The sequence below is a fragment of the Pagrus major genome, chromosome 16 (genome assembly GCF_040436345.1).
Source record: "Pagrus major chromosome 16, Pma_NU_1.0".
Lineage (NCBI taxonomy): Eukaryota > Metazoa > Chordata > Actinopteri > Spariformes > Sparidae > Pagrus > Pagrus major.
In genome coordinates, this window is record NC_133230.1 from 23,040,371 (window position 1) to 23,055,532 (window position 15,162).

At 40.3% G+C, this 15,162-nt stretch overlaps 2 protein-coding genes across 3 annotated transcripts in view; one reads left to right on the forward strand and one right to left on the reverse strand.

Annotated features, from left to right (window-relative positions):
* The window catches only part of myo6b (myosin VIb), a 41,061-nt gene extending 32,580 nt beyond the window's left edge, over window positions 1–8,481 (forward strand). For both annotated transcript variants that reach the window (XM_073483711.1, XM_073483712.1), the window contains 4 exons: window positions 2,112–2,215; window positions 4,086–4,220; window positions 5,834–6,052; window positions 6,800–8,481. In XM_073483711.1, coding sequence (XP_073339812.1) covers window positions 2,112–2,215; window positions 4,086–4,220; window positions 5,834–6,052; window positions 6,800–6,999 — 658 coding nt within the window. In that variant the 3' untranslated portion in view covers window positions 7,000–8,481. The remainder of the gene's footprint in view (window positions 1–2,111; window positions 2,216–4,085; window positions 4,221–5,833; window positions 6,053–6,799) is intronic.
* Window positions 8,482–8,747: 266 nt separating this feature from the next.
* impg1b (interphotoreceptor matrix proteoglycan 1b) overlaps window positions 8,748–15,162 on the reverse strand; it is an 88,670-nt gene continuing 82,255 nt past the window's right edge. The window contains exons 14-19 of the mRNA XM_073483197.1: window positions 13,803–14,022; window positions 13,317–13,527; window positions 11,487–11,672; window positions 11,200–11,383; window positions 9,801–9,898; window positions 8,748–9,305 (exon numbers count right to left, since the gene is read on the reverse strand). Of these exons, the coding sequence (XP_073339298.1) occupies window positions 9,248–9,305; window positions 9,801–9,898; window positions 11,200–11,383; window positions 11,487–11,672; window positions 13,317–13,527; window positions 13,803–14,022 (957 nt within the window). The 3' untranslated portion in view covers window positions 8,748–9,247. The remainder of the gene's footprint in view (window positions 9,306–9,800; window positions 9,899–11,199; window positions 11,384–11,486; window positions 11,673–13,316; window positions 13,528–13,802; window positions 14,023–15,162) is intronic.

The window sequence follows — 15,162 nt, forward strand, 5'->3', positions numbered from 1 at the left end:
TTGATGAAGGTCTTAACTCACTCACGCTTCTGTAAGTGTAGCTTAAATCTCATTTATAATATCAGTGGATTTTAATGATCACCTATTTAGAGTCTTAGTTATTAGTGAAGATAGCTGTTAGTAAATATTTATTACCTGACAAATTGTATTACCACTGTGATAAAATATGCAATATACAATACAGAGACAAAAATAGGTTGTTTTTTTTATATATATCCGGACACGTCAAAGTGTAGTATTAAGTTCATACAATAATCACTTGCCACAGGTAAAAGAAAAGCTGTGATTCAAATTGTAATCATTTTTTGTAGTCAGTTTAATCCAGTGGTTCCTCAACCATTCTGGCTTGTGATATCCACTTTTGTCCCCCCAGTTATTCCCACACATAGACTTGACCAGGGCATTCATATTACCGGCCAGCAGAGCCATAAAGACACAACAGACACATAGAGAGAAACAGAAAGGCAAGGCAAGCTAGTGTGTGTACATCAAGGCTTTGTGCTTCCCTGTCGCCACAGGTTAACTGCCCTTCTGTGTGAAACACTGTCCCTCATCGCAAGTTGCACATGAGTTGTGAGCAGTTCAACCAAAGACTGAATTTTCCTTGACAAATTGTGTCACTTATAGGACTTTTATAGGCTTGAGAAGGTGCAAGAATTTTCCAAGAATAAAGCAAACGTTAGCACCAGAATAAAGAAACACCATAATATGGATATTTTGTTTAAACTTTTGAGTGGAACCACTTCAGCTGTATTATCAGCAAAACACAGTATATCATAGCATACTCCTAAACCTTTGCCTTATTTGAACTCCACTGTGAAAGTGTGACTGAATTTCCATAACCCTGCTCTGTGTTTAACACCACCAGAAGTTCTCTCACCGCCTTCCTGGGCCTTATCTGTAGGTCCGGTGAGCACAAAATTACATTTGATCCAATAGCCTGTAATCTTGTCAGTGTTGGCTCCTGCATCCAGGGCCCACGTTGCACGTCTCCTGCCATCCCTTTTGCCAAGAAAGACGCTCCAAAGGCCATGTGTCTTACATGTGCACACCACAGAGCTTAAGCCATTGAAAGCGTGCGTGCAGCAGAAGTATACACACTGGCTGGCATTGCTGGCATACCAGCCAGAGGACCACCTCCCTCTTTCTAAAAGCATCCATTTCCTGTTCAGCAAAGCCCTGGCCTTTGCTTCACTTCCACTTGCCCTGATTCATCTCCACCACACACTGGCACTCGTCTCAGCCGGAATAACGATGATCCTGAATCAGTTTCATCTTTCCAGTCAGTATGAATTATAAATGGTAATGGTAATCTGGCTAATGATACGTGAATCAGTAATCCTCTGCTCTGAGACATTAGCAGCTATGCCGACTGTAAATAGAGGAGTTAAATCCTTCGTATTATTGAATTAGCAGCCTCAACTCAGCGGGGAGGCTGAAGACACGGCTGACATGAGCTCAGACTTCCCGCAGCAGTCAGTTAAGTCGCTGAAACTCTGCACCGTCAGTTTGATTCATGTTTTTAAGTGCTGCATCATTTCACCTTTATTTTTCAGTTATTTCTCAAAATAAGCCTTTAACAAAACCCAGCAGATATAAAAGGGCATCTGGCAGGTTGTAACATCAGAAGAGCTTTGCGTCATTTTAAATGAAGTTGAAACAGAAGGTCTGTGAGGGTGTGGACACACTCTGCTCTTCAGCTCCCCTGCTGACCGGCCTCTAATGTGAATTTAATCGGCTGAGACAATGAGGAGGGTTTGAAAGAACTCTGGCATCCGTTTTCATTTCTCACTGAGGGCAGTGTACTTAATAATTCCTGTTTTCCTTTTAATATTTATGTACTTAGTCTGTCATTCCACGTCACACTACACTTAGATCCAGTGTAATAAGACATCAAAGTTGCTTTACTGTCGGTTGTTCTGGATTTTGCTAAAATTTTATTATTGTATCTATGAGGAGCTGTTTCTGCTGTTCTTTCATAAATTAACACCTCCCTGATTGTGAAAATATTCAGCGTTAAAGCCCTCCTACTCCCGCCATGTCACACCCCTTACCTGTCTGCACAGACCTTCTTTTTCTTTCACCCACGTTTCATCTGTTTCACATCACAGGGGTCCTCAGGTGCAGGCGACCAAAGCTGCTGCTGGTGTGAAAAAGTACGACCTCAGCAAGTGGAAGTACGCCGAGCTGCGAGATGTCATCAACACTTCCTGTGGTGAGAAATCTCGAACACGCCCAAGTTCGAGTCAGTGCGTGAACTGATTCAGCCTTTACAAACACATGAAGGTGGTAGACCTCTTATTGAAATGCATGGCACAACTCTTTTCTGTCCTTCATTTGAAAATCATTTACAAGTGTCAGCCCACAAAGTTAATAATTCAGCAGTAGCGCATGTTTTGATACCCGAAAACGTGCTTCACCATTTCCATACAAGCTTTTCATCCTCACTCTGTGTCCTCCCTCTCTCAGTAATTTTTGGAGTATCCAAAGTAACTGTTAAATAGCTGAGACTGCAGCTGTACGGAGTGTGGACACAAGATGCCTGAAAAGGCCGATCTGAGGATGTTCCCACAGCTGCTACGGCTCATCAACATGCGTTTTAGCATTGGAGAGAGGAAATTATCACCATTATATGGGGGATGGCAGACTTCTGTCCTTCCTAGTCATTCCCAGCCAACCCTCTCCTCAGTCAGCATGAATAGCAGATGCCTTTCTGCTGGCACACTTGTCGATGCCTTTATAACTGCCACTGTATACAGTACTCTGATCAGTGTCAGGGACTCTGATATCCCCTGTGGGATTCCAAGGACATCTGGCTAATTTGTGGAACCCATTTGCTTGGGTGGTGCTGGTGGTGATACCAAAGAGCTGTGTTTGAAGTCAGACTGATTATAGCCGTATGTTCGCTAAAAGCACTGTATGTGATGAATGTTTTCTTTGTATTCCATCATCTAAAAGAATAACATTATACCGTGTTACATTTTAAACTTAAAAAGTTCACCCCACTCCCCATCAGCGTAAGGGTGAGTAGATAATGATTGAATTTTCAATTCTGGATGAACTTACTCTTAAAGTAAAGACTATTATGCCTTCATCAGCGTGGTATGTAAGGTTGTTTCCAATTTATTTAGCCACATGCCTTCCAAGTCACTCCAGCAACAAATATTATATGTAATATTAATTCAATATAAACCTAAAGCCAGCAGCCAGTTTGCTTAGCTTAGCACAACAACTGGAAACAAGGGGAAACACCTAGCCTGGCTCTGTTTGATTGACACATTATATCTTGTTTAATCCTTACAGATAGATTAAACTGTGAGCAAGACAGTGAAGAAGCGTATGTCTTACTTTGACCCATCAATGGGCAAATGGGTGATTCAGTATACACCAAATTGTTCTGTTCGACCTAATGTTTCACACTCAGTATGCTCAAATCTCCTCATTTGTTAACACTTATGGATAGCTCCAAGTTATTTCTATCTGCAGTTGACCTTAATATCTTTGGGTTGTGGACAAAACAAGACCTTTGATGGTGTCATCTTGGTATTTGCATTAGACCAAACACCTAATCAGTTAATAAAAAAATGATTCATAGACATTGAAAATAAATGTTCATTGCAGCCCTACTACTATAATATCTTCTGTCAAGATTTGTAAAGTCATCAGGATGGGTGTTTAGGAAGCAAGAAGTGTCTATTGAAAGATGCAATCGAGTATTATGGGAAATGTAGGAGCCAGGGTTTTTGAAGTTTAACATACTAGAAACTAAAAGTTAAGCTATTTCAGCCCGCGATGCTTCAATTCGGACCATCTTTTTTTCTCTTTTTTTATTAAATTACTACTATTACTATTTTTTTAGTAAATTACCCCTTCAACGTATTTAAAAACAATTACATTTCTTTGGATGTGTATGGAGTTGTTCAATTCAAGCTCATAATATCACATTTTTACTTACTAACTGGTGTGGGAAACTGAAATCTCTGGTTGGAAGTCATACTTGTATGTTCCATGTCTATCCATGTTCCCATCAGCCTTTGCTTGTGGCTTTCATTGAAGTGCTCACTGGTGTCATGTTTTGTGGACAGACATTGAGCTGCTGGCCGCCTGCAGAGAGGAGTTCCACCGTCGTCTGAAGGTTTATCATGCATGGAAATCCAAGAACAAGAAGCGTAACGATGATGGAAGTGATCAGAGGGCTCCTAAATCTATCACTGACTATGGTTAGTAGAAGAATTATTCCCTGTCTTTTGCCCTTGCTCTATATGACTTTCATTTATAGCTTCACCTGCACAAATACAGCGCATAAACAGTGTTCATTTCACACATGCACACATCACCCCAGGCACATTAGGTTGCAGGTGACAAGTGTTTAGTTTCTCCACGTTGGCCTCTCGCTGTCATTGGCAGGAATGAATTACCTGCACACAAATAACCTGAGCGTGTTTCCTAACATTCAATTAGCCGACGAAACACAGGGGCCTAAAAATGCAGCCGCCTTCTGTCAGAAATATTCGTTCTAATTAGCAAATAACTGCCAGCCATGCCTTGTCAGTTCAGTAGCTGCTAGTATGACAGCCCGCTGCTTTGCTCAGTTCATTCTCAAGTCAACCAAGCATCTCGGTGCCACAAACACAAACACACACACACACACACACACACACACACACACACACACACACACACACACACACACACACACACACACACACACACACACACACACACACACACACACACACACACACACACACACACACACACACACACACACGTTATTTAGCTGCTTGAAAGCTTGCCATTTCCCTTCTTTTTCATCTTATGAACAAATATTAAATTTGATGGGGAATGGGAACATTAGATTCACTATATTTACCCTCATTTCTCTTTTGATATGATAGCTCCTGAAAGCCGAACTGGCTCCGCTTTGTTTGCCTTATATTTGGATCCATGTTCTTGGCCTCTGCTGATGCAGCAGGGGTCTTATCAAGGCCATTTCATAAGAGGCTAAAAGCTACTTTACCGGGGTTTTTCATGTGATATTTACCTGGGTATTTCCAGGGTCCTCTTTGATCTTGTGTGTTTTGAAAGCTTTATACTGTTTCTGTTTACTATTTTCTGCCCCACTCAGTGTTTTCTCTAAGACAAACATGCAAAGGTATTGTAAGGTTGTATCTATTTAAAGGGGTTATTTGTATGATATGGCCAGAATTTTTGTTGAGTTTGCTACTTAGTCTAATAACTCACCAAAATCAACTCACAAAATGTCAAGAAAAGAGATATTTTTACACCTATTTTCCTTTCTAAACAGAAAAATACAACCGTACACCATCTGATTTCATGTTTATCTCTTTTACCAAACTAAACTGAGCTTAACTGCCTCAATCCACAGAGGAAAATGTGAAAAATATTCATCCTTATCTTCTCATCCCGGAGTCATAGTCCTGGTCAGATCTGCTGTAAATCACCTCTGTATCATATCCCCGCTCTTTAAACTGGCATCCGTCAGTCTCAGAGGCTGTGTTCAGTCGTAGTGGCTGAGCCCCATTGCCAGCAGTGACTCTCCCTATCAATGACTTCTGTCAGCAAATAGGTCCACTTAGCTCCTTGGCTAACTGAACTACTTGCTAAAGGCAGCTAGTCGCTCCACCCAAAGATAGATCCAGCAAACAATAGCAAGTCCAGTATAGTAAGCAGCATTAAACAAATTCGTATTCCAGCCATTTATCACAAATCACGCTTTTAAGACCAAATGACAGATGCTTTGTTGAGAGTACTTCATATAATACTACTCCGTGTTTAATATCAATCTAATGTTTTAATGATCACCCTGCAGCTGAGCAGAACCCAGCTCCTCCAATGACGGCCCAGCATCAGGAGGTGGCCATGAACCGGCAGCAGCGATATTTCCGCATTCCTTTCATCCGGCCTGCCGACCAGTACAAAGACCCCCAGAATAAAAAGAAGGGCTGGTGGTACGCCCACTTCGATGGGCCCTGGATAGCCAGACAGATGGAGCTTCACCCAGACAAACGACCTATTGTATTGGTTGCAGGTGAGGCATCAGATTTCACTCTTTGTCATTTTACATGCATTGCTTTATATTACCATTATTTTTCTCATTGATTCAAATCTCCATTATTCAATTAATCATTTAGTCCAGTGGTTCCCAGCCCTCTTGGATTGTTACCCCTTAAAATGAAGCAATATCTTCTTGTGACTTCATCTTAGGGCATAGAATGAGTTAGGACAATAGTTGTGAACAAAATACAGATTTTTCATTTTCAGATTGATAAATATGAGTCTATAAGAGTTTTTGAAGGCCTGGATCATTGAATTATCTAGTATTTCACCAGAAAAATGCAAAAATGAGAGACAAGTCATAAAAATGAATGCACATAAAACATATTTGTGTAAAATAAATATTTTCATCTTTGCTTTCCCCTTCATGTAATTGTTATCCATCAGATTTATGTTTAGACCCTGATCCCTAGGTTGAAACCTTTTAAGTTTCTTTAAATCCTCAGATGGTCTGATTTTAAGGGTTTTTGGATACCTGGACCATAAAAGTATTTAGTCTTTCACAAGAGAAATGATTTTACACAAATTTACATACATTAGTAAAGATATATAAATCTAAGGACAGTGGCAAAATCCTTACATTTGAGATCATGTAAATGAAATAGTTGTTTGTGGTGAGTAAAGGTACAGTAAACTGGATTATTCTGGTTTAAGATGTGATTACGACACACAAGTAAACAGCCTTTCAGTACACCTCTGTCCTTATTCATCCGCCTCTCAGGGAAAGACGACATGGAGATGTGTGAGCTGAGTCTGGAGGAGACAGGTCTGACAAGGAAGAGGGGTGCTGAGATCCTACCCAGGCAGTTCGAAGAAATCTGGGAACGTTGCGATGGAATTCAGTACCTCAAGAAAGCCATCGAGAACAAGCAGGCCCGCCCCACACACGCCACCGCCATGCTTCAGAGTCTCCTCAAGTGAAACCAGAGCAACAAGATAAGAATTCAGTCCTGAAACATGAAACTGATACACAGACTCGCAAACATCACAAGACGGCACAGTGTGTGTGTGGTTTGTGGGATGAAAAGAAGAAACCACAGTTTCACCGTAGGCACTCAGTGCTTCATTCACTAAATCATCTCCTTTTTAAAAACTTGAATGTTGTTTATTTTCACTTTTTATATCTTTATTTTGCTGTGTAACATTTGTGTCCAGTCTTCTTCTCAATCTGTGCTTGAATGGAAAAACCCCACTGTGAGGCCTTAAATTGCAATATGACTGCACTACACCGAGAAAGTCTTACAAGGTGGCACAGCCTCTGTAGATGTTAACCTGAAACCTTAATGAGCTGCAGTAAGGACGGTAAATTAGACTTTTAGAGAAAATATGTAGAGGTGCTTTTGATAGTCATATCTTTCAAGTCATGCTTTATGCTCTTCTGAATATCAAGGCTCTAATTACTGCTCAATACCCAATCACCTGATTTAACTGGTAAGACTTTTTCACACATATGCAGATTAAAAAAGATGATAAGCAAACACTTTTTCATGATTTTAATCAGGAAATAGAACATAATATTATTGTTTTAAAATATAATAGAATATTTATATACATATGTATATCATATTATAATGTATTTCATAATAAGTTCAATATAAAAGTTATTATATTTCAATCCTCCATCTACTACAAGTTTGACACTAAATCTTCCTAACTCTCTGAAGTCCATGCAGTTTTAGAAGAATGTATTTTTGCTCACAGACTCACTTTCTAACAAAATTAATTATTTTGAATAATTGCTGGGTTTATTAGCATCTTAGATGTTTCATCTTTTTTTTCAAACCATTATTTCCTTGCTGCATATACATACACACAACTCTGTCCACTGTTGAAATCCTTAAAAAAGGAAACTTTTTGTTTTGTATTCATTTGTTATGCAAGAGGGAAATGTAGAAGTGTGTTTTTGTGTTTGCAGTTTTTTGGGTTTGGGGTTGTTTTACAGACCATTATGTAATTTCTGTGTGGGTTGTGCGTGTGTGTGTGTCTTTGTTAATGTAATATTTTATTAAGCTGATTACTTGACTCCTCTTTTGGTTAGGCCAGGAACGTGTCAGTCATCTCATTGGACAATCATGCAATACCTTTAATTACAGTAACTGTAACTCCCTCTTGGACCTGATTGTATGTTGGCCTTTGAACTGGAATACGGTAGAAAATAAATGTTCACCCCCATGTTCTTTATTGCATCTGTTTGCCAAGTGACTAGAGAACAACTGAGTTAATTAAAAAAAACTTAGTAAGATGGCTGTTAGTGGTCAGTGCTCTTACATCCGGTAACAGCAGCTAACAAGATTAAAGTGAAGATTAATTAAACAACAAAGGCTAATGTACTGCTGATGTCATCGCTGAGCTGAGGCTCACTCCCATTAGGTGATCAACTGGATTAAAACAGACGTAAGCTTCTGTTGTGTGGATATTTTAGGTTTTTCTACTTTGAAGTAATTAACCCCATTTAACAGAAGTAAATGACAGGTTAAGATTGACTGTAAACATGTCTTACAGTGATAACAGCTATTAATACATGTAAGTTGCTATAAATTGTTACATATAGCCCCTTTAAATCATTAATAAATATGTTTTAATTTGTCACACAACCAAACAATCTTTACGCTGTCAAAAACAAACAAAACATCACAATTTTAATGCAAAAAAGACATTTTATTCTTTGCTGTTAAATGCAAAATGTGCGTAAAAAAACGTCCAAATCTCATAAGACAAATGATTAGTGGGAAGAGTTGTTTTGAATAGGACAGACGATATTTTCTATAACCAATATGTCATGACCCAAGTCAACAGCTTATACATTCATTCTCTTTTTGGGACACAACAATAGTTCAGAATAGCATTAAAATAATAACATTTTACTGTATAAGCTCAAGATACCACCATGTGTATCAGTTTGTAAATAATAAATACCTCATTGTGAGGAAACAACAACCTTTGCCAAGGGTATACAGGAAATGTTCCTACCATTCAATATGTAAAATAAATATTAGGTTCCACTTTAAGACAACCTAAGTCCACCTTAATATCCATAGCTCTCTGTCTAACGAGACACAATCACTATGAACGATAAATCACAACACTTTAACACCGTTTCTGACTGGTCTACTGTACCTTTGCACCCCACACACAGTTAAACAGCAAACCTCAGTCTTTGAAGGAGCCATCAAAGAACTGTTACTTCGAAACACTCGTTATCTGATGCCCTTAAAACGCAGCGTGTTCTGTATTCATTTGGCCGTCGCCACGTCTGGAAAGAGACAAGGGGGAGAATGAAAAATAGTTCATTTCAGGTGGGATCATACATTTACTGACAGGACAACCTTGTAGCTCTATCTACAAGATATTTGGTTTGTATAAATCAATCAAACTATAAGGGACTATATTTTTCAACACTGATCATTTAAAGGTTAATGTTTGATCATTTTTTCCAAAAATATATTTTTGATTCAAGTTAAAGCTACTGTTTAAATGCTCAGAAATCAGCAGTGATTCGGTTTGTTATTGAGAAATCAGCGAGGGCTACATGCTCAGATGTTTTACCTTTGCACGCATCATAGAGCTGTAAAATATTTGATGTAAAGGTTATTAAATATCACTTGAATATGTTTCATTATAGCACCCAAAAAGTCCTCAAATGATCTCCCTTCAACTTTTCTGGTAGGATGTTTTGGGGTTTGTGTATCTTTAAATCTGCAAAATCAAAAATGACATTTTACTCTGTTGTCCTCACCTCATTCTGTGGTATACAATGATGGAAGTCGGCCATTTCTGAGACTAACTTTTCTGATCTGGTTGTGTAGAGTTGTCTGGGGATCTGTGGAGACAGAGTATAGACAGTGTGTTTCATTAATACATCTTAGAACCAGAGGCACTTCAAGGAGATAAGCAAATACAAGATGAATAAAAGCATCCAACACGGGGATCCGCCAGAAAGAAAGATCCACTACAGGAGATTATACCTACAGCTGCTACTGCAGAGTTCAGCGTTAAAACTGTTATACACCTTTGTCGGATTTGGCACAAAGCTTCTTCACAGTTGTGGCGGTGTGTACCATGAATGGATTTAGCAGATGAAAGCGGCTGAGCGACTACTGAAGGTACCGAGGACCGTGATCTTGATTTATTCGCCATTGAAGTCCCTCGAAAGAGTTTCACACATTGTTTAAAGGAGCTCTGTGTAACAATTTTGAGCAATTTACATGTGTTAATCACTTTTTTATTGGCCATACGTGAGCAGATTGTAACATGACATGAAAAACGAGACCTTCCCCGTCTCTCTTGGTGGCCTATACAAGCCTGTGGCCGAGTTGTTTAAGTTGTTTAATGCTGTTGGACCGTGGATTTATTTGTGAAGTACTCAGTTCAGATTTTTTGTGACAGTCCAAAGGATGTGACTTTATGACATCAGCGAGTTTCTCCACTTTGATGGTGAATATAAAGCTCTAAATACAAAACGAAGATGAAACGTATGAAGGATGAAAGCAGCAAAAAGAAACAATTATTTTCTGAGAGTTTTTAGAGCGTATTAGTTGATATTACTGCAGTCTAAAAGGGACAGTACACCCCAAAATCAAAATAATCCACAGTTTGTTGTGAGCAGTTTCATGTAGGAAGTATTTTTTTTCTGTATCACAGCGCAGATGGAAGCATCTAAGCTAATGTTACAGCTCAGCCGAGGAGGACGCCATTAATGTTGACATCCTGCGCTGTCACGATGGCGAGACTCTCGTCCATGGCCACATGCATGATTGATTCTGCCTTTTGATACGGGATGGTGGGTGTAGTTCGGTAGGAAGAAAATAGTTCTGTCATGAAACTGCTCACTGCAAGGTCTGTGGATTATATTGAATGACTGGATTTTTAGTGTTTTTAATGTATTGCTTTGGCGCTTTGAGCAGCACAAGCCATGTGATATCTAGTTCCATTATATCAGAGAGAAAGCATACATCTCCACAGATGATATCTACAGAACTCAGCAACTCACAAGAAAACAATCTAGATCGATAAATAGCACTACAGGTAAGAGGAAAAACGTATTTTAAATTTTTGAGTGAACTGTCCCTTTAAGGTTTGAGGTTAGTAGTTTAGTCTTTTGTGCAGTGCAGCACAGTGTACCTCAATACTCAGATGTATATTTTCGATTGAGGCAAAATGTTCTTGTTCAGACTGTTGGGATTGGGAGGAAGCCGAACTCGAAGCATAAGGCAATGTGGACACTTGAGTTAAGACACCATCGTCATTCTCAAATACTGGATTCTCCCTCAAAGTATTCTCAAAGGCATAGGGAGCAAGGGTGTGCCTACAATGTAAAGGTGAAGAAAACACAACACGAAACATCACGAGTCACTGCAAAAGCAACACAAAGGTTTCGAAATATAAGCAATAAAAGGGCTCGTACTTACACCAAAGTTACAGCCTTTCTGGTATTTATGCATTTCTTGTTAATGAAAATCAAAATGCCGATGATGGCACAAACAAGGCAGAGGCTTCCCACAAGGCAGGTTACGATTAGCGAAGGGTCTACTGGCATGGACACCAGCTCGCTGCAGTGTTCTCCGTGGTAGTGCCAGTATTTACCTACAGGGCATCTGAAAGACGTGAGAAAAAATATACAGGTTAGAGAGAAGACACTTTTTTAACTCTGATAGCCAGGCACTATCGAACATATTACTTTTAACTTCTAGAGAATAATGCCACTTTGATAAATACTTCACTATTTCACCATAAGTACAATATAAAATTACAACTTTTCTAATTAAATGACTGAAGTCTTGCCACAGCTTCCTGTTTGCACATAATAACTGAGGAAAGCAAGATGATCACAAGATGCAAACTAGTGTGAATAATGCAGACTAATCAGACAGTACTAGAGTTTTGACTGGTTTCCAAACAGTGTCTGTCGCCTTCCGAGCAAACTGGATATGAAAAACACATGCAGCATATAAGAAGCCTTGTAGATTAGGTAAATTCCGATTTTGTCGTGATCAGGGCTGTGGGCTGAGTCACTACGTTTGCCGGACTAGTCAGCCGATCTCACTGTTTTCTTATTGGTGTATTCAAGAAAAGTCAGACATCATCTCTGAAATCCTGAATGTCCTTGAATGCACCACCCAGCCAACTCATCAGAGTTTCTGCTTGTGCTTGCAACTTTATCACACAAGATAGCGAAAGATTAAAAAAGAATGATTTTGATTTTCATATCGAGACGGGGGTGGGATCGTAGTGGAGATGCAAGCGAGAAGGTTGGCCAGTGACCACAGTTCAAGACCGTTTCAACATTTGTAAGCGTGACGCCTTTGGATATTTATAAGGCGACTTCAGGACAATTTCCAGCCAAGTTTGCGGCAACCAAAACAGGTATTTTAAGCCGAAACATGATGTTTTCCCAACCCTGACCAAGTGTTTTTTGTACCTAAACCTAACCAGAGCATAAACACAACATTGTCAATAAAATTGAAAACTGGAGAGGAGGTCGCGGGCTCAGACGTCACTTGGTGACACCTTGGTGTGCCCAGTCGTCCTCCTGGATCCACAATCTCCTCATATATGTTATAACCTACTTGTATTAGTTATTTGCAGCTGTAGCTCAGGAGGTAGAGCGTTTTGTCTAGTAACCAGAAGGTCGCTGGTTCAAATCCCTGGCTCCCCAATCTGCATGTCGAAGTGTCCTTGAAATAGATACTGAACCCCAAATTGCTCCTGATGAGCAGTTGGCACCTTGCATGGCAGCCTCTGCCATCAGTGTGTGATTGGGTGAATGTGACAAGTGTTGAAAAGCGCTTTGAGTGGTCAGTAGACTGGAAAAGCGCTCCAGAAATGCAAGTCCATTTGTCTTTGTAATTTCTACACTGTGATTTTGTTGGTCTGTTCTGTCCGAGCCAAAGTTATTGCATGGATCCCTCCTCTGCAGCTCTCTCTGGCTCTGAGGTGTCTTCCGTTTCTTCCTTACTCAAGTCGAGAGTCTAAGGACAGGGGGTGTTGTGCGCTGTACGGATTGAAAAGCCCACTGAGGCAATGTGATTTGTGATTTTGACCTTAATAAAAACTAGCCTCCACTTGACTTAGTAAAAAGGATGCACAGTGATGACTGCAAGTCAGAAAGGAATTTGTCAGCTTTTGTCATAGTTAGCAGAAATGTGCAGTAATTACACCTCCTCTTGAGTTTAAAATGCTAAAACCTTTAAACAAGCTGAGGTCATGCATTTCTCTCTCATTTGTCAGCGTTTGTGTACCTGCAGGTGGCTCCATGCCCTGGGATTATTTCACACTGGCCTCCATTCAGGCAGTAGTTTGGCTGCACGGCGCAGGTGCTCTGACACGGCAGGCCGTCCACCGTGCTGTATCCAGGATCGCACAGACACTCGGCCTCATCGGTCCAACGGTTCACCACGCAGCGTGAAAACTCATTGCAGGCCAGGAACTTACAGGGGTCTGCTTGGTCAGCTGAAACCGAAGAAGAAAAAAAGACTAGAAAGGTGAAACCTCATTAACATTAATGCAGTGTCCACCTGTCTACAGATTCAGAGGAGGAATTGAAGGTTTCAATAGGGCGTGTTTAATGAGGTTGTGAACTCTGTCGAGCAAAAAGATGCATCAGATTTACACTGCACCTAACACGCTGACGGTAAAAGACAGCAGAGTGAGGGTGCATGACATGGACATGAGTTATTCATGAGTAAGTTAGGACACAACAGTGACTATACTGTACATACATTCACCTGGTTCTACTTCCAGGGAGCGACTGTCAATCTCGATGTCAAGCCGTTTAGACGCCGCGCTGCAGAAGTCCTCTAGCACGCAGTGTACAGCTTCCGTGACGTTGTAAGGTACCGGCTTGTCCAGTTTCATCCTGCTGTTTACCACAACACTGCCGTTCCTGAAGTTGAGAATTTCCAGCTGCTTGAATCCAGTCAAATTGGACTGTAGATATGGCAGAAGCTGTGGGGAAGGGAGATTATTATTATTATTATTTAATCAGTGTATTCAGCATTCACTCAGAAGATGTACTGAATGTCTTTTGAAAAGATTAGTTTTCTGTTCAGCTAGTGATCAGTGAGGAAAACTACTTGTTCCTGGAAAGCAACCCTCAAGTAAGAATAATTTCATGTTACGGGGGGAAAAACACTGAATCATTCTTAACCAAGAAGCACAGAGATTTCCACTCGGATGTTTAAGTTAATGAAATGATGTAAATGTCAAGCGCCAGGAAAGACCCGTGTCCTCCGGAGAGGAAGTCCACATCCACCTGTGGTTTCGCTTCCACAACGACAAGACCGAGGTTGTCGTAGCACGGCTGATTTTGAATTATTCAGGTCACATTTTAACTGCGTGAATGCTATGAATAGTTCATAATTAAATTTTGATGCAAGCATGAAATCCTGCCATTACTGCGCTGACTTTGTAATTAGATCCAGAACAAAATTAGGAGAACACAGAACGTGCTAATTCATATCACTGACGAAGAGCCCGGGAACGCATGATGAAAAGCTCAAACTTTCAAACGACATCAAAGCTCTCTCGAGTCTAAAAGAAATCTATAATATATGCTGTTTGGCGAATGCTTTTATGTGAAGTGCCTAACAGTGACGTATGCATGCTACATTGTTGGTTCAAGCATTTCTGCATTATCCCACCTACTCTAAACTGCCCTACAAAGGAGCTTCTTAGCAAATGAGCCTATACAGCATCACCAACATCTGTGCACTAAAAATAAATCTGTGCATCCACATTTAACTCATACAATACAATCTTCCACGTTCATGCATTTTTTAAAAAAAATATCCCAGCAGACTCACATAACTGAGAAACTATCAAGATTATTTGGCTCGGACTGATGACGGTGGTGGTATTTGGGGCGAGCAGGAAGTCAACCAGTTCACGTAATGGAGCATCGATCTGCACCGCTCTCCTCCCGGCCACTTCATGTTCACCAGCGACGAGGCAAACATCGAACAGCCACAGTGTGAGAGGGAGAGATTACGATGCTTTAGCTGGCCTGGCTGTCGAGCGGGGAGATAAGAGGCCTTAAGGAGCTCTGCTCTGATCGGGTTACTTCACTTATCACTGGCAGACAGTTTA